The following is a 27,644-nucleotide window of genomic DNA, read 5'->3' on the forward strand; positions in this document are numbered from 1 at the left end:
AGATAAGCAAAAGTCTTATTAAGAATCTGATTAGATGATAACCCGAGGCTTATCTTCTTTCTCTTAATTGTTTGACCTTAGTTCTCCACTGACAAGTCGTTTTCTCTTCTGGTTTTGAGTTTCGATCGAACCACACCGAAATGAATAATCGAAGCACAAAGAATCACACTAACTTGAAGAAAGAATTTCTTTGTATTAAAAAAACTTCTATACTTCTCAATTTTCTATCGTAAATAAAAGGTTCATGAGTTGTATGGTTTGAAGTTGTATTTGAATGGCTACGAGGCATCAAGGAACGTTTGATGTTCAAACGATATTGTTGGTTCGAGGTTAGAGAAGTAGATGTTGTGAGCTTTACTTTTAAGATATCTGAATGAACCGTTAGTAATATTGCATTTTATTTGAATGTAAAGGTGTCACAATCTATGGAGTGATTGTACCCCTAAGTAAGTTATCGAAGACAATGACTAGTTTAAGTGGGGGAGAATGTCATAACCTTACTATGATGAGAGTAGGTTGTGACACTCATGTTGCAACAAGCAAAGTGGTGACCCTCAAGTGGCACTCATCCAACCAAGCGAAGCCCGAGACAAGTGGCTTGATGCGATCAAGGAGGACGATAGTACATCGTCTAATACATCATACAAAGTGGTCATCGAAAAGAATTCAAGGCATAAACAAGATAAGAGCCACATGTAGACATTAGGGTAAAAGATAGGCTTGTTAAAGCGCTGGGTAGGTCCCCGAGCCTTAACCACAAAATTTGGGGTTTCAAAAGGAAATTTGGGCGTGTGATTTTAGAGTCAAGTTTGTCCATATGAAATATACATGCTCACCAAATTTTGTGTCAATCGAACACCAAATGGATTCTCTACGACACCGTATGCCCGTTCGCCAAAATTATGTCTACCCGAGGAGAATTGAAAATGCCTCAAAATATACCTTAGGGGGAGGTATAGTGTTAGCTCTCCATCATCCTTAGGCTTTGTGGCCTATACGAGCTACCATGTGGCCTACACGAGCTACCATGTGGCACTTACGTATGTCACAGTGAGGGCGAGTGTTTCGAGACGAGTGTCTCGAGCGATTTCCTTTGGAATGGGTCTTTCAAGGACAATACCGGGTGACATGGGGGTGTCGGTATTGCACCCTAACCCAAGTATTGGAGGTTGGATTATGCACCTGCTATCTAGTTCAGAGTCCGTAAATGAAATGACATGGGCATGATAGGGCCAATGCATCAATAGGACTCATATGGACGAATGTTCGGGATGTCCTGATGTTATAAACGACACGTGGGCCTGTTCCTAATGACATGACCAAGTGAGCTGTGATGGGCGACGACACCCCATAACTTGGGATGACATCAAGATATATGGGTCATGCTAATTGAGAACCAAGATGATGTTAGATGTGACATTGCACACGACAAACCTTGGCCCCGAGTAAAGTCAAGGTCGGACCAAATGACTTACCCTAGTATAGAGACAAGTCGGTTGTGTCGCAAATGATTGAACTTGCACACACTGATAGCATGTATGGACAAATAAGCTTGGATTTTTTACAAGTGATGTTCGGTTGGCGAAGACAAATCACCTAAGATTTCACAAAGCCACCAAGCCGAGCGAAAAATGAATATGGGGCTTGAGTTCTCCTTAAGATTTGTCGTGAGCATGCGTTAAAAAGGTACGACCTTGATAGAAGGTTTCGTGGATGATTGTCAAGCTTTAAAAGATGAAATAATTAGGTTGAAATTGGTTGAGAGTCATGTTAAGGTAAGTTTTTTCAACTTTTACATTGTTAAAGTTCTCACGGTCCACGACAAAATAACCAACACTTCCTTTCTTCAATGTGCAGGAAATTATTATTTGATTGATGTCCAATCAGTGTCGGATTCATTCAATTTGTTCAATTAGAGTTTAAAATGTGTTTTGTGTTTAGCAAACGTTTGACATGTATGCTACAAACACTTTTGAGACGAAGTGTCGGACTGTAACAGCTCGTTATTAAAAAGAAGAAGAACCAAGCTCCAAACTGCAAACCGCAGCTTCGACGATCAACCAACCCGAATCCGCAAGTCCGTAATCGAACCAAGCTAGGTTTGAAAGCCCGCTTCCAGCGTCCATGCCTTTGCATTTAGACATAGTTCTGGAATAGCCTAGTCGCCTCACGACCCAGATGAACGTGGCCCGTTAGGCGAATTAAGTCTTTTAGCGTGGTCTAATTCGATGTCGTGGATCACATAGATTGAATTGGATTTCAAGAGATAGATTCGAATTAGTACTAAGGATAAATTAGTGACTCCGACCTAGGGCAACCATGTAAGTGGCTTTAATATTGGCTTGGTTGGATGAATTATACGATGGATGAAGTTGCGTGCTATATGACCCCTACACATGTCATGTTTTGTGATTGATTGACGTGTACTATGTTATGTTTGTGCTACAATATGTTAAGGATATTTAGTAATAAATTATAGTTTACCATATATATTATATTTGATATTTTATTATAAGATATTTGTCTTATTACCATATGTATCTTTCCATTTATTGCTATTTCCATATTTTTGTAATTTATTTGATTATAAATAAGATAACTTTCACACCATTTAGGTGTGGTGGATTAATCAAACATTCTTATGGTATCAGAGTCCTCTCGATTTAACAACTCAATCCTTTATTTTCAATGACTTTTGAATCCTCTAATCTTCTTCTCCACCACCTCTGCTGGCTTTGACGCCGCAGGAGTAGTCTTCATGGCTACCGCAGGTGGAGCCGATTGATTACTCTTCAGCTCCACCCTATTGACCTCCAAATCACCTTTCGTCATACTCTTGTACATACAACCTCACATTTTCCAACCCAATCGGTTTTCCCCTTGGCCAATATAGTCTCTCTCATTTTCTTCCCAGTCAACCCTTCATCCTTAACAGAAACCCTAATCTCAGGATCCTCATCAGTGTTCTCTTCAGAAATATACGAAATCTCGACAAGCCCATCAACCCTTCATCCTTCACAGAAACCCTAATCTCAGGATCCTCATTAGTGTTCTCTTCAGAAATATACGAAATCTCGACAAGCCCATCAACCTTTTGCAGAGATTTACCTTTAGAATCTGGGTGCCGCACTGGCCTATTCGCCAACCAAGTTGTCGCCACCCTTCCTGCCAAAATTGGCTCCTTCGCCCAATGTGGAGACTCTTCCAACGGCCATTCTCGCCAAAATTGGCTCATTCGCCCAATGTGGCGACTCTTCAGGCTTCAACATTGTCTTTATCCCTTGCTCTAGGTTTCCCCTTCTACTTCTTGGGGTTAGACATATTCTCACCAGAGCCAAGGCAGCATCGTCGCTAAGCGACAATCCCTCTTCATGGGTGAGACATATTCTCGCCGAAGCCAAGGCAGCATTGCCGCTGAGCGGTGATCCCTCTTCAATTTTCGATGGCCATGAAAGTGTTTTTCTACGCCTCCTCTAAACCAGGTTGTTGACATCTTCACGAAAAGTGTTTCTCAACCTCTTTGAATTTTTCAGATTCAAGTTTCACGTTCGTTTAAATCCGACGCTTAGCTTGCGGTAGGGTGTTAAGGATATTTAGTAATAAATTATAGTTTACCATATATATTATATTTGATATTTTATTAAAGGCAAATATCTACCATAGATATCTTTCCATTTATTGTTCTTTTCATTTATTGTTATTCATATCCTTGTAATTTATTTGATTATAAATAAGATAACTTTCACACCATTTAAGTGTGGTGGATTAATCAAACATTCTTACTATATTATAAGTTATCATGAGATGATTATACTCTATTATGGATTTTTTTGTGAAATCAATGTTATATGTTGCATGAAACCTCTATACGTTAAGCCACACACTTTGGTTTATGAGATACTATTAAGCCACAATTATTTATGAAGGTTATATTTACAAAAAGAACGGAGAAATGACTTGCATCATGACATATGTCATGAATGAAAGTTATGGAGACCTCATGCATTTTGTATGTCATATTCATCGAGATACTTTCCCGTTATGATTAGTACGACGCTTATACTACGATATTATGTGCACCATAATATTATGTGTGCTCCTTTCCCTTTGTAGCTTTTTTGACAGCATGAGTGTACACCAACTAAAGGGCAGGTCCAGTGGTACGTATATGAGCTTGCTTGGAGTCCATGTTCGAGTGCTTGAGTCATATCTAGAGAAGTATTACACATCAAATTCGGCTTGAACTGAAAAGTAGAGACCAAGACTAGCATGTTTTAAGAAAAGATACCCATCATGAGTGCATGTGATTGCATTTCTTGACCTCAATAGTCGGACTACTTACTAAGTATTTTTAAATACTCAAACCAAGTGCTACTTTTTGTTAAGTAAATGTAAGACACTTCTGTACGGATAACGACATCACTGTAAAGACCATGAAAGTGAAGTTAGGATAGTTGCATTCATATTTAGTTTAGTAGCCCTTTAAGTTATCTCAAGGGTTTGAAGATTTGCACTATTTAGTAAACATCCATAGATTAGTGAAAGTACCAAGTCACCATATAACTCGAGTCATCTGTTCAAGTTGATCAGTTCGACACAAACAGAAGTCGTAGTAGCAAGCACAGTGCGGGGACATGACCACCCGACCTGCAAGCCAAATCAACTGTCAAATTGTCGGATGGCAAACAAAGCACTCTTTTCGTTAATTCCAAACCGAAATGGAAAAGGTCGGTGTTAGAGCCCCAATTCTAAAAGCAAAGGGCTCCATTTGGCGTCACCTCTATAGGGAAACGCCTTAGGACAAGAAGATCAAGCCGTGTTTGATGCAACTTCTTTCAATCTTGTTAGATATCAGTTATGCTCCACTGGGGCCAAGCTTTGTTTTGGGATTCATGCATATCTTCTGGGATATGACAACACTAAATGTATCAATTTCCGCCAACCACTATCCCACCAAAGTTTTCTAGCCTTGTCTCCATAAAAGGAAAAAAAAAAATATCTCATTAGAGCTTTATCCTATTTGCTACAAACTCAAATTTTCGTATAGTAACTATACCATTCTATCATGAACCACGACTAAGGAATTTTCATACCTCAAGATTCAATTACTTGTCCAATCGCACTTTGAAGGCAGTGGACTTGCAATTGTGCGACACTTACTTCTAAGCAACAAGTAAGTTAAGCCTATTTGTTCTTGCGTTGCCTACGGCCAAGCGGCCTATGCTCAAGCTTCTAGCCTCAGGTCAAGAATAAAGTTTTAGAAAATGGGGGTAGAGAGATTTCGAAAGGGAATTTTGAAAGCAAGATTTGAGATTTTGAAATTGGTGTTAGATGGGAATGTAAGCAAAAGGCAGCAGCAACGACTTACTGCATATAACTAGTTCAATTATAAGGACGAGAGCCAAAAAGTTATTAACAAGCTTTAGTCAGTTATATTCAAGTTAAGGTGAGCTCATCAAAGAAAGTTCTAGAAGTTGTTAGAATCTTTCCCTACCTGTTGTGCAAAATGCATAATTTGCCTTTAATGAACTCATAATTGAATATATGAAACTAGTCTAAATTTCATTACTACATAGCATGTTTCTTGGATTGTATTATTTTAATTATATTTTATTATTGGTTTGTTATCTAAACTAGTTTTTAATAAGAGAGTTATCCACAGTTAGCTAATCATTAGCTAATAAGGTTATATGTGTATTTAATTCACATTTGTTAAGATTGTCAAAGACTATATAAAGTATCTTTTCTTCCCTCATAAACCTCACATTTTGGAATTGAAAAGAATAGTTTCTATTTTAGTTTTATTGAAAGTTGCAAATTCTTGTGTTTAGAACTTACATAATAGAGTTATTCAAGTAATATTGATCATATTGATCAAACCTATTGTGAAGTGATTCGAATCACAAGTTTAGAAACAAGTTTTTCTTTACTCTTGATATTGATTATCAAATTAATCCGTTCCAAAGCTTTCCCTTAGATTGATTCCATAACAATTCACTCGGGAAGAAATGAATTTTGTCCGTGCTAATAAGTAGATTAGGTTACACGAGTCAAACAACATTCCATTTACTAATAAAACAATAATTCAATAACTTTTTTTGACAAAAGTATCTGAAAGATAATGAAAGCCTATTTGACCATCTGGACTGCCTACACAACAACAAGAGATTCATATTGATTTCCATGGCGTGGAGTTTAGACAACTTCAACTTCAGCAGCAATGACACTCAACACAACGTAGAAATGCTGAAATTAATTAAACTTTAGCTGAAAAATGTAGAGCATATAGCAAGGCAATGATAAAACAGGATGTACTCGCCATCAACAATTTCAACAAGAACAAGCAACTAGGGAAAGTTGATAAGCCCATTTGGAACTAATGTTGAAAGAACAGAAACATTTCATAATGGGCAAAATTTTATGTTCTTATCTAATTTGAAGCCATACATTATGAGCTGACCTTTGAAGTAAAGCTGTTGAACGCATTGAGAGTTGGAATTTTGCCACCAGGCAGCCTGCTCCTATCTACTTTGAGATACCTGAAAGAAATGAAATGAAATATGGTGGAGCCCTGTATAATTAAGGCGTTGAGAAAGAACAGAACACTCACGAGTAGTTCATCTAGAAATACTTCATTTTTTGGAGTTAGATTTTAATACAATGGATTATGGCTGAACATAACATTAAATGAGAGGAGGAACGCATAATATCACCCAAATATAAGATGTCAAGAGTAAAGGTCTGTGTTATTTCTTCCCTGGTAGTCCTTTACCTCTGAACTACATACTACAAACAAAAGTCAAGATGATGAATTTGCCTCGCGGATAGGAGTTGTTTGTTCAATTCACCACAGGAAAAAGGTCCCACTGGATAAGTTGCAAGCAATAAGGCCTAGCAATTCACATCGAATTCTTCACCTGTTAATATGAAGATTAATCAGTAAAATAAATGAGTACAAGTTTCTAGAACGATTGGCATTATAAAACTAGACAAAAAGAACTTGATCTCGTTGTAGCAGGATGTATATCATGTGACGGTAGTCAAGCTGATGAAAATTCATAAATTCAATAACAATAAGTACATCATTGTAATAGTCCAAGCCCACCACTAGTGGATATTGTCCTTTTTGGACTTTCTCTATTACAAGCCCACCACTAGTGGATATTGTCCTCTTTGGACTTTCTCTTTCGGTCTTCCCCTCAATAGAAAGAGGTTTCCACACCCTTATAAAGGATGTTTCGTTCACCTCCCCAACCGACGTGGGATCTCACAATCCACCCCCCTTCAAGGCCCAGCATACTCGTTGGCTCGTTCCTTTCTCCAATCAATGTGGGACCCCACCAAATCCACCTCCTTTCGGAGCCCAGCGTCCTTGCTGGCATATCGTCTCATGTCCACCCCCGGGCCTCAGCCTCCTCATTGGCAAATCGCCCGGTGTCTAGCTTTGATACCTTATGCAGCGGCCCAAGCCCACCGCCAGCAAATATTGTCCTCTTTGGGCTTTCCCTTTCAGGCTTCCCCTCAAGGTTTTTAAAACACGTCTGCTAGGGAAAGGTTTCCACACCTTTATAACCGATGTGAGATCTCACGTCACCAAATCCCAAGCGCATGTATGTGTAGCATGCTGATAGAACCTTGACCCATTTCCTTTTTGTCTCAGAGTTTCAACCTTTTCGATCCCACAGTTTTCCTAGTACAAAAGCCAAGCATAGTACAGTGGAAAAACTATTTTCTGATTTGGATCTGTAAGCTTGACTGTCTGTCAAACAATTTTTTCTTTTTTGGTAAGAAAACGAGTTTCCACTAAGATAAATGTACGAAGTACAATAACATGCAAAAAGAACCAGCCCAACAAAAAAGGGATACTCCAACAAACTACAAAGACACCCCAATCCAACAAAATAAAAATAAGAACATAATTGAAAAAAGCATAGTGACCGATGTCCACAAGGAGGCGTTGAGCCTCACTACCTCCCCAAATCTCGACACACGACATCTCCATATTTCCAAAAATCTTATTGTTTCTAAGCTCCCACAACATAGGGAAAAAAAAAATAGTTTTCAACAAAAGAAGTTATTCTCCCGAAAAAGCAAACTCAAAAGCACCTCCTTAATAATAGTGTGTGTAATCATCGCTATTCTAAGCCAAAGGTCTGAAATCATCAAGAGAGACTGTTCAAACTGACCCAGTCAAGCGATTTTCAAATTAGAGTAAAGACTTACACCTTCATTTCTTCTTTTCTATAGTGGAAAAACTAAAGGCAATTATAAACCGAGGCATCAATTCAGCTGATTAAAAATTCAGATGTTTTCAGGATAGATTTTTCATTTAAAAAAAATCAATATAAATCAGCAAAAAATTGACCAGGGTATAATCCTCAGACATCAGCTCAAAAGTAAAAAAGACAATTAAACTCAATTATGGTAATCATCCATAATTCTAACCTACAAGTTCTCAAACACAAAATATTGTGAGGGCATGTAATTGTTTAATGAGACTAGCCAACGTATATGCAACTTGACCTATATACATTGGACACAAAAAAAGGATTGACAGAACGAATAAAGCCTCTGCTTGAAAACATAAGGAAATTTAAAATTTGAACTCTTTATGTAACAGAAAAAAAAGGTAAGATAATACCTTCCTCTAGCGTTCTCTTTCCCTTCTGGGATCTTCCTCTCATGTTCTCTTTCGCTTAAGTGACTTGATACTCTTAACAATATAGCTGATGACCTCCTTCAAAGTAGCTTTCCTTCCTTCCTTAAAGTTCCATAATTCAGGTACAGAATAACGACCACTTGGATTATATTCATTCATTTCTTTAAGGGCAACAACAACGGCATTGTATATCTCATCACCCCATTCCTGCTTGAGACCTTTCAGTTTCTCATCATCCTCGTCAATATTTTCCTGTTGCATCACGTAGTTAATAATATAATTTTCAACTAGTCAATCCAGAAGATGGAATGAAAATACTACTACAACAAAAGAACTATGTGGAAAACATCACTGGAACAATTTACCAGCTATAATGTCTACCAAGACTAATCAAATAATCATAAGATATTTCATACAATGAAAAAGAAGTGCAGAAATAACTTATTTCCATATGAAAATAAGCCCATTTATTAGAGATCTGTAGCTTCAAGGTACTGTTTGTTCTGGTACTATCTGGATAATCTCCAAGTCTGTTTGGCATGCTTTCAAGGTAAGTACCCAGGAGTTGGTTTGTCCAGGCCATGAAAGTGATTGATAGAATTTGAAAAGTGTATTCAAGACTCAAACTTGGCTCGAAGAGCAGCAAAAGTGTGAAGGCAAGATTCACACTAAAATAACCATAGATCAGACTTGATAGAATAATCGATTAAAAAAAAAAGAGACAGATGAATGCAGACAGATTGTGCCATACATAACGAAACCTATGAAATAAAAAAAGCGAAGCTCTAAAGCACACTTTGGTAAGTCACATTCTAACAAATAGCCATTATGACCACAGGGCATACTTGGCAAGAACCTGGTCCCTTTTGGCAAGGACCCTAAAGCCTCCACCGAGAACCTTAAAAAACAGATACTCTCTTACATATAGTCATCAGATCTGGATGGTGGTAAGCAAGCAAACATGTAACAACCCAGATCCACCGCTAGCAGATATTGTCCTCTTTGGGCTTTCCCTTTTGGGCTTCCCCTCAAGGCTTTAAAACGCGTCTGCTAGGGGAAGGTTTCCACACCCTTATAAATGGTGATTTGTTCTCCTCCCCAACCAATGTGGGACATCACAAAACAACAAGCAGAAATGGTATAAAATCCATACACCGACCCACAACATAAATGCGCTAGAAAACTCAGATGGACTAGTGCTGTGTTGAGAATTGTAAGTTTGTTTGAGTTTGAAGTTGAATTTCAAAAAAGACTCGGGTGTGTGTTATTTATTATTATTATTATTATTTTTTTTTTTGGGTAAGAAATCTCACTTTTATTGAGAAAAAAATGAATAATGAATACACAAGGGCACAGACACACACACACACACAAGAAAAATAATAATAAACACAAGAAAAAATGGAAGTTCCGCTAGCTACAAAATGACTTTAATATAAAAGAACAAAATCAAGCTCATACTTACTCATAATTACAAAAAGGCCTAGTGAACGATGCCCACAAGGACCCTAAAGAAAAGGACTCAGGTGTGTGTTATCAACAATTCTTCAATTTGAAAAACGAAAGTTGTGCATGTTCTTACCAATGACATATTTGGCCATATGCTGTTAAGGAGTAAACTATGGAGATGGTTTTTGGAATGCAGTAATTTAGATACTGAGCAGAAAATTGGAAATATGGAAAAGTTTTCTGTCAAGAGGTAGAGATCGACTTTGTGTCAGTTGGTGTAGCTTGCAAGAAAACATTCCAACTTATTTCATGTCTATTTTTCCAATGCCGAGGTAGGTGGAAGCTCTGATCAACGGTTACAGCAGGGAACAATAATTTGAAAAAAGGGAATAAAGCTTAGTTGACAAAATTGCTATGGATATCTCTTGCTCAATCTGATTAGCTTTGGTATAAGGCAATTATAGTATCAATGGGAAGAAAGAGGGACGGGTTTTAGCGGAAGGAAGTTTGGTGGAGGAAGATGTCTTTGCGGGAATATAATGAAACAGAAGATGTTTCAAAATTTTCTCGAGTGAAAGTTGGATATGTTTTGAAACCCAGGTTTTTGGAAGCTGTATGGGTGGGTCAAGTGTTATTGGTATTCAAATATCCTAATTCATAAGGGCTGGAGGAAGGAAGTTCCAATCAGTAGACGTAAGGCGGGATTAAAGAACAACGAGCTGGAATCTTACAACTAGAAGGATCTTAAAAAAGGGAGGAGAGCAAGTTAAAGTTGTTGGAATTGGTAAAGTTGTTGAAGGGTTTGCTTTAGCTGTTGGGGTCAAATGGTTGCTTTTCAATCAGATCCTTCTCCCGTAATTTGTTAAAAGGTGAAACAACTTGGATGGTCATTTGTGCACTGACATTTCAAAAGAAACATGTGCTGAAAGGGTATAAGTATTTCATTGGACAGCTCGTCTCCAGAGTCATTACACAATGGAAAGAATTCAATGTAGATGTCCTCTTTGTTAGGAATTGATATTGTCCACTTTTAGCATAAATTCTCATGGCTTTACTTTGGGCTTCCCCAAAAGGCCTCATACCAATGGAGATGTATTCCTTACTTATAAATCTATGATCATTCCCTAAATTAGCCAATGTGGGACTCCCTTCCAACAATTCTCAACACTCTTTGGGTTTCAAGTCATCAATGTTATTTATTTATAAAGTGTGTAAAATACAAATCGTGTTTATTATGTATTGTCGTTTCAGCAGAAAGACATGGCCTGTTTTCTTCAAGTGGCAAATTTGTGGCAAGTTTGGATTCATCCATCTGCTATATTGAAATACTAGCCTCAATCTGATAGGACTAGACAGCAAGGGGTAATATGGTAGTTAGAAAGGCAGTTTATTGAAAGTCTGTTAAGAGACTATTTGTTTGACTAGTGCGATAGTGCATTAGGGGAAGGAGCCAAAGTGTGGCGGTTTAGTCTTGAATATGGAGAAAAGAGGTGCGTCTAACTATTTCAAGTTACTTGGGAGTATCTTACTGTATTTTCTTCTTGTTCTTTCCATACCATCCCCCAAACTATACAAAATCTCTAACCAGTTTTTAGCCACTAAAAGAGATATAGGTTACTTCTTCACGGATGATGAGAAAGACATTAAGGGTTACCTGGGAATCCCCGTCGATAGTAACAACTTTAAATGGATGCCAATTTGGATCAGTCAAATTATCCTGCCACAAGGAGCATAAAGTGGAGGCTTGGATCATTGCCTCATCCGGAGAAAATTTCTGTTTGCAAGTATTCTGGAATGGTTTAATATCAATATCCCCCATTCTCTTTATTCCAATATTAACACGGACATTTGACGATTGATCTTGCAATCCCTGCACAGAAAAAATCATTGGTTGATGAGAAAGTAGTATATGTCATCATAATTGTATGTTATATATCTTTTCTTTCTATTACGAAAGAATTGGAGAACCAAGAGAAAATCATAAGTAATAGAAGGGTCTTTCTTTCCTAGTGTTTGTCCATGGCAACTTAGTAAGGTTTAGGATGTAGAAAGTAGAGAATAGGAAAGAACATTACACTTATCAATTCTTTACGGGCGTCTTGTAACTCATCATTGCTTTCACGCTCCTTAGCAACTAGAGTTCGATACAACTCATGCAAATCATTCAAATCTTCAACCTTTTGATTCAAATCATCATCCATTTCTTTCATCTTCTGTTGCACTCCTACATCATCTTGATCCTCAAGATGCTTCATAACCTGTAGTTTCCCTTTCAATTCTTGAATTTCCATTTCCAGCTTCTGCTTGGCATCCAGCTGCTTTTCTAACTGAAGAATCTTGCTTAAAGCCTCTTCTTTTTCTCTCTGAATGATAAAAGTTATCAAATCATTGCTTCTAAATGGGCAAATAAAACAGAAACTAATATAATACATACCGTTACACCAAATGCATTAGAATCACTAACAATAAACAAACCTTCTGCTCTTCAACAAGGCGTAAAACATTTTCATCAGCCCTTCTCTGTTCCAAAGAAGCTAATTGGAGCGAATTGTTCCTCATATCATTCTAGGACAAGAAAAAAATGAAAATGATTATAAACCATGACATTGTATAATAGGGTAAAGATAAAATAGATATACGTTTAAGCTTTTTTATGCTTACTAGACCCCACATCTTAAATGTAAGAGAACATTGTATGAAATATGAAGTAAACAATAATAGGGTAAAGACGTAAGTTGGCAACCAGGACGATACGAACATAGAAACTGCAGGAAAAGCAAGTGATTTTCAATTTTCTTAAAGTGAACACAGGATGCCTCATATCACCTTTTTCTTCTCTTCATCAAGCTTTTGTCTCTCGATTTCAGTCAATGCTTCACGTTTGTTCAATTGCTTACTCCAGGAATCAAGTTTCTTTTTCTTCGTCTCCAATTCTTGGTGCAGTTTTTCTTGTTCTTCTAATATTCTTCTAACATTGTCGCGTGCAAGTCTTTGTGTCTTTCTAGTTTCTGAACAAAATAAGACAAATCATAAACATCAAATAGCATATTAGTGATGCAATATAAATACACACTAAGGAGATCGTAAATGTTGAGCACATATGGTCATCATCTTTATGAGGGTGGTTCAGAGATGATCCGTTGCAATTTTAATTACGGAAACTGAATATTCCTTCATACCATTGTTTGCATATTAGAGTTATAGTATATTCGAGCAAAATATACGAGAATATGAGATAAACATTCATGCATATATGCTCCCGCACACAAACAAAAAAGAACAACCTTCAACAAAAGCATGGTGAAGCTGGTCTTTCTCTTCAAGCATCCTACTTAAAGACATTGTCTTCTCATTGTACTTGTATTGCAGTTCATCCAAATTTTCATTAGTCAAATCAATTTCATGGGTCAGATTCTCCACAACAGTATTTCTACTTTGAGTTGCTTCATTCACAATGTCTGAGACAGTCCTCAATTTCCCTCTTTGTCGAAGAAACTCTCCTATCGGCTCATTTGAATTATAATCATCAGCCCGTGCGCACCAACCAAAAATATTCAAGCTCAAATTTGTTTCAGCTTTCCAATTCTTTTTACTATGATTGTTGGTCTCAAACAATTTTTCAAAGTCCGTTGCATTTACAAAACCATTCCAATCATTGTTGAATTCAACTATTGCCTGAGCTCTTGGTTCATTATCATTCCAAAAAATACAAACATTTAAGGGTCTATATTTAGCAAATTTTTTCATCCAGTATCCTGAATCACAGACCGACTTTCGGTCCTCCCCTACCAATATATTGACTATGACACCCATCCAAGGCCATACATAAAGCTCTTTCTCAGAATCCTGACTAATAGGAGTAGGTGCAGCTGGACGTGGTGCTTGGTCTGCTTCAGAAGCTAGCTCATTCTGCAGAAATTTTGCTAAAGCAAGATGGTTCGCCTTCTGTTTAGCATTCCTGTTTTTAGAACCTTTACTCACTCCAGAAGCATGCTGGAGTAAATCCTTATATTTGTAGTCTTGTTTCTTCTTGCCCATGCAAAACGGGCATCTAAGAATTCCATTTGCTGTTTTTACAACAAGCCTCCCAGTCCTCAGCTGTTCATATGGTTTATCCACATAGTCATTGATCTCTGATTCACTAAAATCTGACTCTTCTTCACTGCTGTTGTCCATCTAAATAAGCAAATCATTATGAGAATGGTTAAACAAAAGCGGCAGAATTATACATCACTAGCTAAGCATTCAAGGAAACGAAGCCAGACATCATGATACATCCATCTACATGTCAACATACAACAAAAATTGATAATAGAATGAAATACAAGGAAAACAACCAGAATCAATCAGTAAAAAACAAAAAATTGTTGATCAACAACTGATCACAGCACAAAAATTCCCGATCGTTCCCCCTCGACCGCAAATTTTGCACTAGTTTCTTTTTTCATCCTAAGAAAAGAACCCCATGTGTTAGATGAACATGACTCTCCATAATTGTATGATATTGTCCACTTTGACCATAAGCTCTCATGGCAGAAATTCCCCAAAAGGTCTCATCCCAATAGAGATAGTATTCCTTGATTATAAACTCATGATCATTCCCTAAATTAGTTGTGTGGGACTTTCATCCAAAGCCATGGAACTTCAACCACCAAAATTTCGAAATCAAAACCCTGGCTGCATGTTTAGAGACTGTCGAAATACCGAATTTCTGTTTATAGAAATAAACTAATGAATTCCTTAGTTTAACAGGAAGGAAAAAGAGGCGATCAACATTTGGTGCGTGAAAAATCGCCTGGAAAACAAGTGCGAAATCAAGCAACGTTGATGAATGTTCGGCCAGAGTGCAGCACGAATCCCTAAGCTAGTGGAAAGAAAAAATTAAAAAAGGCAAGAAATAGTGAATGAATTCCAAAGGAGAACTTACTTTTGTTCTTGATTACAATTTGAAGATCTTCGAAAGCCAGAGAGAGAGAGAGCGATAGAGAGAGAAAAGAGTGTTCTTTCTTCTTCGCTGTGGTACCAGAGAGACAGTGGGAACCTAATTAACTCTGGTTTGATGAGGGACTATTAATGTTTAATAAATAAATAAATAAATAAATAAATAAATTATGAAAATGGTAATTAAAATAAATCAAATATAATTGTTTAGAATTAAGTATATTAATATTTTTTTTTCTGAATTCTATTTAAATGGTATAATATATAATTCAACTTATTTTTTAATTGAAATCTAAATGGATATTTTCATTTATTTTTATCATTAATATTTTAAATTTTTTTTGAAGTTTCTTGGTTTTTGGTCCATTTTTCTGTTAATAGTTTTGTTTGATTTTTAGGTTCGAGAGCTCTGCAACTTTGGTGAAGACGTCGAGAGTTGTTAAGACAAAAAAATGAGATAATGCTTAGAATTTAAGTAAGAACAATGATTCCAGATTGTATTTGAAAGTTCGAAAATGAGGAAAGCATCGAACATGTGGCTGACTAAAGCTCGAGGTAAGAGGTGACCAATTCGATTTGGTTCGGTTGGACTAGTTGGTTCGATCCTATAGAATTAATTTGACAGATTTTGCATAATTTGGCCTATTTTTATAACATTTTTTCTATTTTATGGCTTACTTAAAATTTTAAAGGATTAACGCTTGAAATCACGATGAGAATGATGTAGATATTGATTATGCAAAGGATTTAAGATGGAATTCACTTTTGAAAAATATGATAGTTGTAGAAATAGGCCGTATGCGCGATTTTTGATGCTTTAAAATGTTTATTATCTAAAAAAAATTGTTTGAATTGTGAGCATGATAGAGATCCACGAATAGGTTAAATTACTACATCACTCTTGATTATCTAAGTTATGTTTGATAGGAACATGATACTATGTAGGAACGGTAAGAGTTTTGACAACTAATCCTTAATCATGAACTATGATGATACTATGTAACAAGACACTTGAAACTTTTTAAAGTTCGAGGGTATTTTAAAAATCTAGACTAAAAGTAAACAACTAAAAATAGTATTTGAATTGATATCGATTTGAATTGCAAGGTTAACCTTCAGCAAGCTCATTTGGACATACATCTCGGTTAGTCTTGACATACATCTCAGTTAGCCTTAAGCAAGCTCATTTGGACATACATCTCAGTTAGTCTTAAGCAAGCCCATTTGGACATACATCTCGGTTAGCCTTAAGCAAGCTCATTTGGACATACATCTCGGTTAGCCTTAAGCAAGCTCATTTGGACATACATCTCGGTTAGCCTTAAGCAAGCTCATTTGGACATACATCTCAGTTAGCCTTAAGCAAGCTCATTTGGACATACATCTCCGTTAGCCTTAAGCAAGCTCATTTGGACATACATCTCAGTTAGTATTAAGCAAGCTCATTTGGTCATACATCTCGGTTAGTCTTAAGCAAGCTCATTTGGACATACATCTCCGTTAGCCTTAAGCAAGCTCATTTGGACATACATCTCCGTTAGTCTTAAGCAAGCTCATTTCGACATACATCTCGGTTAGTCTTAAGCAAGCTCCTTTGGACATGCCCAAGAACATGCATGTCGGTGTAGCACAGCTTCAAGCTCAACATAAAACATACGATCTGTTGAATACAAAATTGAAAAATTGAAAAGTTAAAGTTAGACACAAATCTCAAAGTTTAAAGATTAAATTTGTAATTTAACTCTTATCAATGAACAAAACTCATGTTCGGGATTCTTATATCTCATTCAATCCATTATCTCGAGCAAGATATTATTCTTCTCAATATGATTATATTCTGGCAATCATCTTGTTATCAACTCTTTTTTGGGTAAAAATTCAGTTCTGTCATCCTTCTTCATATGGACCCATAATTAAATAAGCAACAGTAAGTTTATTTTTCATACAGAAACCAAGCAACAACAGTAACATCAACATTACAATGGAATACAATGCCATGAAGAAAGGGGCACTAGTAGAACTTACGGTGAACACGAGCCACCGTTGTGTATGAGATCGTCCAATCGTACCTCAAAGCAATTCTACAAATACAACATCTGTAACGGTGATAGGTCGTCGACGAACTTCTCATGCATAGAAGATGTATATATGAATAATGTACAAGAATATTATTATAAAGAACCATTACCCTCTTTTGCTTGATAATATTATATGTACAGACATGTTCTAAGGTTTTGCTTGGCCATCCGGACTATGACTGTGAAGCTGAGATGAGTTTGTCCATTTCGGATCTGATTGCTGCTGGTTTATGGCCAGGATGGACGGTGGCTGCTGCTGTTGACCCGGTTGCTGGGCGTGCGAGCTACTAAAATGGTGTAGAGGTGGACGGGGCGATGGATATTGCAGAGGTCGGATGAAAGGATTTCCATTGACTGATGCGACCTGGCTTGCAGCTATTCTAAGCCGTTGAACTTCTTCCTTCAAAGCTTCACTCAAAGCTGTGGACCATGGAAAAGAATCATATGAATCCTTGTGTATGTGGAATGAACCTACCCTCTAACTGGAAGAAAACTAGAAGAAACAACACATCCAGCTAAACTCTAGAACCATCAATATTTTCCTTCTTTCTTTTGCTTGTTTGTACTCTTTTCATACTAAAAAGTGCTATAATAGAAGTGAAAGGCGACATAGAAAGGCGGTTGCCACACGCATACCATCTCGAAGCTGAGCTTGTTGCTCCATAGCCTGTAACCGAAGTTTGAGTTCCTTATTTTCCACCGTTAATCCAGAAGTATCTCTCTGCATAACGCGAAATTCATCATATAAGAGTTTTCTTCTTAATTATGATTATTATAGAAGAAACAAGAATTTCATTGATGAATACAATTTACAAAAGGGAAACAACTTTTAAAAGTCAAAAGTGGATTATCCTCTTTGGGCTTTCCCTTTCGGGTTTCTCCTTAGGGAGAAGTTTCCACACCTTTATAAAGAATACTTCGGGGCCCAGCGTCTCGCTGGGCACTCATTCTCCTCTCCAATCAAGGTGGGATCTCACAATAGTATGATTTGAAGTTTTAATTATGTAGCAAGAAACTGTGTCATGAGGAAGTCCACGTTATGGATGCCATTGATCCAGAACTTGCATTGATGGATGAAACCAGAATTTCTGTTACAACCCAAGTCCACCGTTAACAAAGATTGTCCGCTTTGACCTGTTACTTATAGGAAGAAGTTTCCACACTCTTACAAGGAATGTTTTGTTCCCCTCTCCAACCGATGTAGGACCTCACAATCTACAGGGTCCAGTGTCCTCACTGACACATTACCTGGTGTTTGGCTTTGATACCACTGGTAAAAACCCAACCCTGCCGCTAACAGATATTGTCCGCTTTGACCTGTTATGTATCGCCGTTAGCCTCACGGTTTTCAAACGCGTCTTATAGGGAGAAGTTTCCACACTCTTATAAAAAATGTTCCGTTCCCCTCTCCAACCGACGTGGGATCTCATAGAGGATTTTTATCATATGAGAGCAAAAAAGTCTTGTGTTCCAATCCTATCAATATCATTTTCTCCTGAATTGCTCTTAATAGTAAACGAGAGGAAAGTGTTAAGAATATGCATAGAAGATTCAATCTACATATCCGATCTACTAAATTTAAAATTTTATATTGCAAAGTAAATCAACATTCCGGAGTTCTTTGTTCTAGTACTTGCAAGTCAAGCATTCAAGCACAAGAAGCTTCCTTCATAAGTTGTAGATTTAAATCTACTTCTCCTTCTACCATAACATAATATCCTAAGAAATCTATCTACCTATCTAATTTTCCAAACCCACAATTGAGGTGAGTGTTAAAACTATATATGAAAGACTAAAAATCATTATCTATAAAGTTAAGCTTTTAGATTGAGTGATGCTTTAACATGATCTAACCTCATGAATTTCCACGAATCCAAGAAGATTTCTCAACTTTATTGCATTTTATCAGTCCATTTCTTCAACTTTCGAACTGACATAACATGCATGAGGTCTCTACCTATAAAATGAGCTGTTTGTGAGATCACACATCGGTTGGAGAGGGAAACAAAACATTTCTTATAAGGGTGTGGAAACCTCTCTCTAGTAGACACATTTTAAGAACCTTGAGGGAAAGCCCAAAGAGGACAATATCTACTAGCGGTAGGTTTGGGTTGTTACAAATGGTATCAGAATCAGACACTAGGCGATGTGCTAGCGAGAACGCTAGGCCCTAAGGGGGATGGATTGTGAAATCCCACATCTGTTAGAGAGGGGAACAAAACATTTCTTATAAGCGTGTGAAACCTCTCTTTAAAAACCTTGAAGGAAATGCTCAAAGAGGACAATATTTGCTAGCAGTGGGTTTGAGTTATTACAGATGGTATCAGAGTCAGACACCGGGCGGTGTCAGCGAGGACGCTAGGCCCTAAGGGGGATGGATGGTAAAATCCCATATCTGTTGGAGAAGGGAACAAAACATTTCTTATAAGAGTGTGAAAATCTCTACCTAGTAGACTTGTTTTAAAAATCTTGAAGGGAAAGCCCATAGAGAACAATATCTGCCAGCCGTGGGTTCACTGCTTGATTTGTCACACTATTGTTCCATTTTCATGCGACACCTCAAACTCACTTGTAGCCTGAATGTTTTCTCCAAGAAATCTCTTCAACTAGAGCAGCCATATTGATCTAATTTCTAAACATTTCATAACCAAGCTAATCAATTAAGGTTTCTGTACAACAAAACTTCCAATTCTCTATGAATGTGCAATAGAATTCATACCTGAAGAATCGTCACCTGCGCAGACAGAGTGGTAGCTTCAGACTGCAGTGTCTGAACCTTTCTCTCCAGCTCATTCGCGTACCGCATCTTCCTCTCTTTCGATCGAGCTGCAGATTGTCTGTTCGCAAGAATCCTACATTCAAAATCCATTGATTAAGGTTATCAATTTCAAGTTCAGTCAAATTACACATAAAAAAGGAAGTGGATGTTAACCTTTTAGCCCTTTTCGGGTCAATTAGGGCTAACTCCGCAAGTCTCTCCGGGTCCATCGCCTTCTTCACTCCATCAATCGCTAGGCTTGAATTCGCCTCCAACGAAGACGAAGAACCATCCATGGACAGGCTATGTCGATGACGAACTGGCCGATGTTCACTCACTGGAGTTTTTGTCGCCAAAGAATCGATCTCCCCACTATCACCGCCAAGGTCCAGATTCTGTAAGAAGTCAGAGTCCACGGACAAGCTCCGCAAGTGACCACCGAACGATCCGGAGACAATCGGCTCCGGCTTAGGGCGAACGGCATCATCGGAAAACTTGGAATCAGACGAATCGACAACCATCGCAGCACCACAAGAAGGAGGAGAAGAAGGGGAAGAGAGCATCGAGAGGTCGAGCTCTGAAGGGTCAAAGAAGAGAAGTTCGTCGAGGTTCGGGAAGCGAAAGGAAGTGTCGGAGTGAGAGCGTCGGTGGTGAGAACCACGGTAAGGATTCTCCGGCATCTGTTCGATGTCCATCGCCGCCGCCGCCAACGGTGGCTTCGCCGACGAGAAATTAGGGTCCTTCAGCATAATCTTTGCTGTGGATTTGTGATCGAAGTTACTATAAAAATATTTATGAACAGCGTACTCTAATCGACACTCAAATTATATAAATAATTGAGATTTTAGGAGAAACTAAGCATTAAATTAATTAGGTTCCTGTTTTGGATTTGATGTGTAATGTGTTCTTGAAGAGAAAAATTTGCACTAAAATCAACAAACAAAAAGGAAAAATAAGTATCGAGGAATTGGATTTCGTGCCATGGCTTGAATTTCAATCTTCAAATAATAATTTCTTCCAAACTTTTTGTTTTTATTTATAAATTTAAAGGTGTTCTACAAAATATTTCTTTTTAGTTAAAATAGCTCCCGGTTGGGTTGGATAAATCTTTTATATTTCTGGTTTGTTGACAACGGATGCAAATAAACAAGAAATATAAATAATGTGAGTCAAAAAACTCAGACTTGTTCAAAGCTAAATATTGAGCATCACGTTCAAATCATTGATGTGATAGTCATACAATGTCATATTGTGTTTTGTACGTGTTTCATTCTGTGTTGATTATTCATTTCGATGTGTTTTGATCGAGGATACAATCCTACAAAGATAAATGCTCAGTTATCTAAAGAATTTGATTCTCGAAAAAAGATAGTATATTGACATTATCGTGAAAAGAGTACGTGAAGAAGATGTTAAATCAATTTTATACTCATGTAGTATATGAGTAATCTATCTAGAGAATAATACCACCCCTGGGACTTGTGGCCTAAGTGAGCTACCATATGGCACATATATGTGTCACAATGTAAGCGAATGTGCCGAGACGAGTGTCTTGGGCAACTTCCTTTGAAATGGGTTTTTCAAGGACACTACCAGGCGCCATGAGTATGTCGATATTGCCCCCTAACCCGTGTGTTGGAGGTTGCTACATACACCCGCTATCCGGCACGGTATCCATAAATGACACGACATGAGCATGGGAAGGTCAATGCCTCGATAGAACTCGGATGGATGGATGGATGTTTGGGAAGTCTCGATGAGATGAGCGATATGCAGGCCTGTTCTCGATGGCATGACTGAACGAATTACGATAGTCGATAACACCCCAAGACTCGGGATGACATCAAGACATATGGATCATGTCGATGGAGATCAAGATGACAAGATGAGATGAGATGTTGCATTGAGAGACCTTGGCCCCGAGTAGAGACAAAGTAATAAAGTGTATTAGAGCTTTTTGGGTCGTAAATCAATGCAAGAGTTGATGAAAATTTGGTAATTTTACATCAGCGAATTCGTAAGACAAACATCAAGGATAATAAAAAAAAATTATAGTTTTTTCTCCTCTCGATTAGGTCTCTTCAATTTGACGGGTGTTACCTTTTATAGTCCTCTCTTTTTCTGAATTCTAGGTCGATTAGGTCAAATAGGACACACGACAACTTCTAATTGATTGTGCGACGCCATACACATTGACTTTTCCCAGCTCATTAAGTAGAATCTTCTACTCATGTGCGATGTGAATGTTGAATTTCTAAATGTGTCACAACTCGATTTTCAAGGCTTTGAAATCCGGACCGCAACAAAAAAATGAAAACACAAATAAAATAAAAATGCAACACTTGTAGGCTCTTATTGCATTCTTATCTTAGCAGGTTACCATAGGTTTTTTGAAGGGTACTAAGAAGTTTAGGCCTAGTTTAGAAATCTCTTGACCGATACCACATATGATTGTAGTACTTTTCCTTATATCATCTACTTGTGTAGCCTCTTGTCCTCTCTCAAGGCAAGTTTGTTCTACATTCAGTACTTGTTCCTTATGTTACCTACTCATGTAGTCCCTCGTCCCCTCTCAAAGTGGGTATGTGGGTCTTGATCCGTTTCTACACACAATGGTAATTCTTTACATTGCCTACTCATGTAGTCCATCGTCCTCTCTTAAAACGGGTTTACAGGTCTTGACTCATTTCTATGCACAGTGACGATTCCTTAAAGGATATTGTTGTTGTTGTTAGCTGTTTCGTAAGTTCTCTTAAAAAATTTTAGGTGCCTGGTGGTTAGTATGCTTGTAGCGCGTCTAGACAGTTCAAATCTCACCTAACATTTTCAAGACATTTAGAGTTAGCTCCTCAAGGCTAAATCAACCTTTGAGTGCACTCAAGTCTAGACCTCTAATCACCGCTCATGATTCTAGTATGCTCAGTTTACTGAAAGCGTACTAACCTAGGTGAACGTGAATTCCACTCTCATTCATGCACCCTAATCTCTTCTTGGTTCATGCAACTCTCATCAGAGAGTTATCGGACTTGGAAGGAAACCCTAATGACATGGGGAGAAGTAGAATGGACAAAGTTGGACAAGAAGGTGATGGGACTATTTGTATGGCTTTGACAACTATATATGTTGCTACTCATAAACGATTTTGATTTGTTGACGAACGAATTGGCTGCTATTGAATCAAAATTTACTGATGGAAAAGAATTTTGGTTTTGAGATCTTTTCGGTAAATCATGAACGTTGCTATGAGATCTTACATCGGTTGGAAAGGGAATGAAACATTAACATTCTTTGTAAGAGTGTGAAAGCCTCTCTCTAGTAAACGCGTTTTAGAACTTTGAGGGGAAGCCCACAAGGGAATGTCCAAAGAGGATAGTATCTTTTACTGATGGGCTTGGGCCCCTACAAATTGTATCAGAGCCAAACATCTGGCGATGTGCCAACGATGACGTTAGGCCCCAAGGGGGATGGATTATTAAATCCCACATCGATTCTAGAGAGGGGAACAAAACATGAAAGGTATATCTTGCTGATGGAGAGCCTTTTGAATACTTTTTGACTTTTTAAAAAAATGAGAACTATTATATTTTACTAAACTATTTTCATACATATAATATATATATCTTGTTTTCTTTTAGACTTTTCCTTTCAGGTTTCCACACCCTTATAAATGTTTTGTTCTCTTCCCTAACGAATGTGGGACGTCACAATCTGTTGGGATATGGAGCCTGATGCTAGATCTGGTAGAGATATATTTGGAAGATATCTCGGATTTGATAGAGATATATATGGTAGATATTTGGTAAATATTTGATAAAGATATATTTGGTAGATTATATCTAGTAGTTTAAATCTTTGAAAACTATATTTAGTAAATTAAAAACATATATATTGTAGTGCTCTCAAGATGTACTTTTTCCATTTCTGTTCTGTACAATACCTCAAATCATCAATATAAAATCTTTAGCCAATATTCCCCTTGTTTTTCTCTCTCCTATTCTTTGTGTTCATCTTGATCAAGTGTGTGCGTTGTTGAGCGATCCTAACAATTTCTTTCAGAGCTAACAATTGGTATCAGAGCAAGGCGAAATTCACCACGATCTGTGAAGATGGAAATTTCAAAGATTGGAATTGATCTGTGAAGATGGAAATTTCAAAGATTGGAATTGAAAAGTTTGATGGATCCGATTTTAGTTTCTAGAAGATGCAGATTGAAGATTGTCTGTACCAGAAAGGTCTTCACGAACCCCTGTTGGGGGTGAAGTCGGATACTATGACCACGGAGTAGTAGAAGCTCAAGGATCGTCAGGCCTTAGGGTTGATCCGGTTGATGTTGTCCAAAAACGTGGCGTTCAATATTATCAAGGAGAAGTCAACGTCAGATTTGTTGAAGGCGCTGTCGAATATGTACGAGAAACCGTCGGCTATGAACAAGGTGTATTTGATGCGGAGACTGTTTAATCTACAAATATCTGAAGGTGGACCCGTTGCTGATCATATAAATGAATTCAATATGATCGTAAGTCAACTGAGCTTGGTGAAAATTAATTTCAAGGATGAAATTAAAGCGTTGATTTTGGTGTCATCTTTACCCGAGTCATGGGACACTGTTGTTGCCGCAATCAGAAGTTCTCAAGGATCTGATAAACTGAAGTTTGATGAAATTTGAGATGTAGTTCTCAGCGAAAGTATTCGCAAACGAGAAATTGGAGATTTGTCAGGCAATGCTCTCAATGTTAACCGAAGGGGAAGAAGTAAATCAAAGAGCTCAAACAAACATGGGCGATCAAAATCAAGGAACCGAGAAAAATCTTCAAATAAACCAAATGTAAAGTGTTGGAGTTGTGGAGAAAAATGTCACTTTCAGACAGATTGTACAAAGAGGAAGCAGAATCACAAATCAGAGGATGACGATGATGTTATACATTTAACAGAAGACATTGGGGATGCTCTAATCCTCAGCGTGGACAGTTCGATTGAATCTTGGATTTTGGATTCAAGTGCGTCTTTTCATTCGTCTCCAAATAAAGAGCTGTTTCAAAGTTTCAAGTCTGGAAATTTTGAGAAGGTGTATCTTGCCAACAACAAAGATTTGAAGATTGAAGGAAAAGGGGATGTTTGCATAAAAAGTCCAGCAGGAAATCAGTGAACATTAAAGGACGTCAAATATATTCCTAGTTTCAAGAAGAACCTGATCTCTATTGGTCAGTTGGATAGCACAAGTTATGCAACAAAGTTTGGTAAGAGTTTGTGGAAGATTGTGAAGGGTGCTATGGTGGTAGCACGTGGCACAAAATTTGGAACTTTATACACCACTGTAGGGTGTATGAACAGAGTTGCTGTTGCTGAAGTGCTTCAAATTCAAGTATATGACACAATAGACTTGGACATATGAGCGTTAAAGGAATGAAGATGTCGGTTGCGGAAGAAGTTTTGGAAGGTCTGAAATCTGTTGATATGAGTTCTTGTGAGAACTGCGTTATGAGCAAACAAAAGCGAGTTAGCTTCACAAAGACCGCTAGAGAATTGAAGAAACATACCAGGACAACAAAACAAGTGGGAGTTGAGGTTGAGTTGCAAAACAATTCAAAGAGTGATGTGGTAGTGGATACTCAAGAAACTCCTGAGACTGTTGCTAAGGAACTAGAGGTGAAGCAAGTGAGAGTTGAGGTTGAGTTGCTGAAAGATTTATCTAGTGATGTTGTAGCAGATACTCAAGAAACTCCTGAGACTGTTGCTAAGGAACCAGAAGCAGAGCAAATGACACTTGAGTAGGTGTTGAAAAGATCATCTAGAGCCATCAGAGTACCAGATAGGTATGTACCTTCTTTACATTATCGGTTGGTGACTGATGAAGGGGCACGAAAGCCCCTTGATGAGAATCTATAGTTAGAGGATACAACTAAGTGGGAGCAAGCCATTGATGAGGATCTATAGCTGAAGCTGGAAAGAATATGATATGGATGACAGACTATCTAGAAGAATTAGGCAAGAAGCAGCGCAAGAAGATTCTTGCGATAGATAGTTAGATTGTCATGCAGTTGGCGAGAAACCCGGTCTATCATTAAAATTCAAAACATAGAAGGTGATACCATTTCACTCAGAGGTTTGTGGAAGATGGTGATGTGTTTGAAGAAGATAGAGGGGGCAAGAGATCCAGCAAACATTTTATGTTGATATTGGAACATTGAGGTTGTGCAAAGCCTCAAGTGGTATGGTACAGATTGAGAATGAAATTCTTGGGTAACTGAATCAGTCTTGGGAGATTGTTGAGATATGGAGACTGATGCTAGATGAGATATATCTGGAAGATATCTAGTAAAGATCTGATGATGATAGAGATATGGTAGATGTTTGGTAAAGATTTGATAGAGATATATTGGTTTTAAATCTTTGAAAACTATATTTAGTAAATTGAAACCATATATATATACCATTAGACATTGCTCTCAAGATGTACTTCCTTCATTCTCTATTCTCTATTGGTGTACAATACCTTAAGTCATCAATATAAAATCTTTAGCAATATTCCTCCTTGTATTTTCTCTTTCCTGTTATTTGTGTTCATCTTGATCGAGTGTGTGTTGTTGAGCGATCCTAACAATTGCTATCAGAGCTAACAACTGGTATCGATCCCAACACAATCCACCCCCTTCGGAGCCCAATGTCCTCGCTAGCACTCATTCCTTTCTCCAATCGATGTGGGACCCCCCCTCGCGCCAAATTCACCCCCTTTGGGGCCAGCTTCCTTACTGGCACACCGCCTTGTGTCTATCCCCTTCGGGGAACAGCGAGAAGGCTGACACATTGTCCGATGTCTGGCTCTGATACCATTTGTAACGACCCAGATCCACTACTAGCAGATATTGTTCTTTTTGGGCTTTCCCTTTTGAGCTTCCTCTCAAAACTTTAAAATGTGTCTGCTACGAGAAGATTTCCACACCCTTATAAAGGATGTTTTGTTCTCCTCCAGAATCGGACATCACAATTTTAGTTGCATATATTTGGTGTCTAAGTGTCATGAATAATGAGACGGCAGCCAAAGTAATATATTAGATGAGATTGAGATTCAGTCAAAGGTACGAGATTTGAATAAAATCTTAGCCCATTCTTTTTTGTGATCCCAAAGAAAAGAGAGATTGAGTGTACACATTTTTTTGCCTTTCCTTTGCACGACGTGTCAAGACACAAACAAAAGGTGGTAATGGGTTGAATATCTCTTACACACCCAAAAGTTTCTTTGGATAGAGGGTTGATAAAGACGTGTCACGAGGAGGGACATGAAATATTTCTTATAAAGATGTGAAAATTTCTCAATAACAATCGCATTTTAAAAATCGTGAGGCTGACGACGATACATAACGGACCAAGGTAGACAATATATACTAGCGATGGGCTTGAGTGGTTACAAATGATATCAAAGCTCGACACGAGGTAGTGTGCCAGTGAGGATGTTGGGCCTTTAAGGGGGTAGATTGTGAGATCCGACATTAGATGGAGAGGGGAACACAAAATTTCTTATAAAGGTGTAGAAAACTCTCTTTAACAAACACGTTTTAAAATTGTAAAGCTGACGGCGATACGTGACAGGCCAAAACGAACAATATCTGCTGGCGGTAGACTTGAGCTTGGACTATTGCATATGTCATCCTCTCTTGTAAAAGTTGTACTTCTAAATAGAATTGATCATTTTGAAATGAAATAAATCATAACAATAATCTTAATCTTCTATTTAGATGTACATAATATCAATATGCTTTCT

At 37.8% G+C, this 27,644-nt stretch overlaps 2 protein-coding genes across 4 annotated transcripts; both read right to left on the reverse strand.

Moving 5' to 3' along the window:
• Window positions 1-6,110: 6,110 nt before the first annotated feature.
• LOC111473762 (factor of DNA methylation 1-like) lies at window positions 6,111-15,156 on the reverse strand. 3 transcript variants are annotated; one of them, XR_002715769.1, is made up of 10 exons: window positions 15,036-15,156; window positions 13,393-14,284; window positions 12,935-13,116; window positions 12,584-12,673; window positions 12,184-12,471; window positions 11,763-11,978; window positions 8,642-8,911; window positions 6,773-6,917; window positions 6,461-6,539; window positions 6,111-6,246 (listed from the first exon to the last, which is right to left on the reverse strand). XR_002715769.1 is itself a non-coding variant. In XM_023119173.1 (8 exons), exons 2-7 carry the CDS (start codon window positions 14,282-14,284, stop codon window positions 8,681-8,683), a joined length of 1,899 nt encoding a protein of 632 aa, XP_022974941.1. In that variant the 5' UTR covers window positions 15,036-15,156; the 3' UTR covers window positions 6,614-6,917; window positions 8,642-8,680. The 3 variants fall into 3 exon arrangements, 1 of the variants encoding a protein (XP_022974941.1); XR_002715768.1 differs by having other exon boundaries at window positions 6,239-6,539; XM_023119173.1 differs by lacking the exons at window positions 6,111-6,246; window positions 6,461-6,539 and having other exon boundaries at window positions 6,614-6,917.
• A 1,806-nt stretch (window positions 15,157-16,962) lies between these two features.
• On the reverse strand, window positions 16,963-20,719 carry LOC111473898 (transcription factor VIP1-like). The gene is made up of 4 exons (XM_023119244.1): window positions 20,060-20,719; window positions 19,847-19,979; window positions 17,764-17,848; window positions 16,963-17,547 (listed from the first exon to the last, which is right to left on the reverse strand). The coding sequence occupies exons 1-4, from the start codon at window positions 20,632-20,634 to the stop codon at window positions 17,276-17,278; spliced, it is 1,065 nt and encodes a 354-aa protein (XP_022975012.1). The 5' UTR covers window positions 20,635-20,719; the 3' UTR covers window positions 16,963-17,275.
• Window positions 20,720-27,644: the final 6,925 nt, after the last annotated feature.

The sequence above is a fragment of the Cucurbita maxima genome, unplaced genomic scaffold (assembly GCF_002738345.1).
Source record: "Cucurbita maxima cultivar Rimu unplaced genomic scaffold, Cmax_1.0 Cma_Scf00003, whole genome shotgun sequence".
Taxonomy (NCBI): Eukaryota; Viridiplantae; Streptophyta; class Magnoliopsida; order Cucurbitales; family Cucurbitaceae; genus Cucurbita; species Cucurbita maxima.

Bases quoted from the DNA above. Each gene is read 5' to 3' on its own strand.
- LOC111473762 (XM_023119173.1), bottom strand. From the start codon at position 14,284: ATGGACAACAGCAGTGAAGAAGAGTCAGATTTTAGTGAATCAGAGATC. The intron at 12,674-12,934 runs GTGATATGAGGC...TTCTTGTCCTAG, and splicing joins TTGATGAAGAGAAGAAAAAG to AATGATATGAGGAACAATTC. The intron at 12,472-12,583 runs GTTTGTTTATTG...TTTATCATTCAG, and splicing joins GCCTTGTTGAAGAGCAGAAG to AGAGAAAAAGAAGAGGCTTT.
- LOC111473898 (XM_023119244.1), bottom strand. From the start codon at position 20,634: ATGCTGAAGGACCCTAATTTCTCGTCGGCGAAGCCACCGTTGGCGGCG. The intron at 19,980-20,059 runs GTTAACATCCAC...TTTTGAATGTAG, and splicing joins GACCCGAAAAGGGCTAAAAG to GATTCTTGCGAACAGACAAT. The intron at 17,849-19,846 runs GTATGAATTCTA...CGCGTTATGCAG, and splicing joins CGCAGGTGACGATTCTTCAG to AGAGATACTTCTGGATTAAC.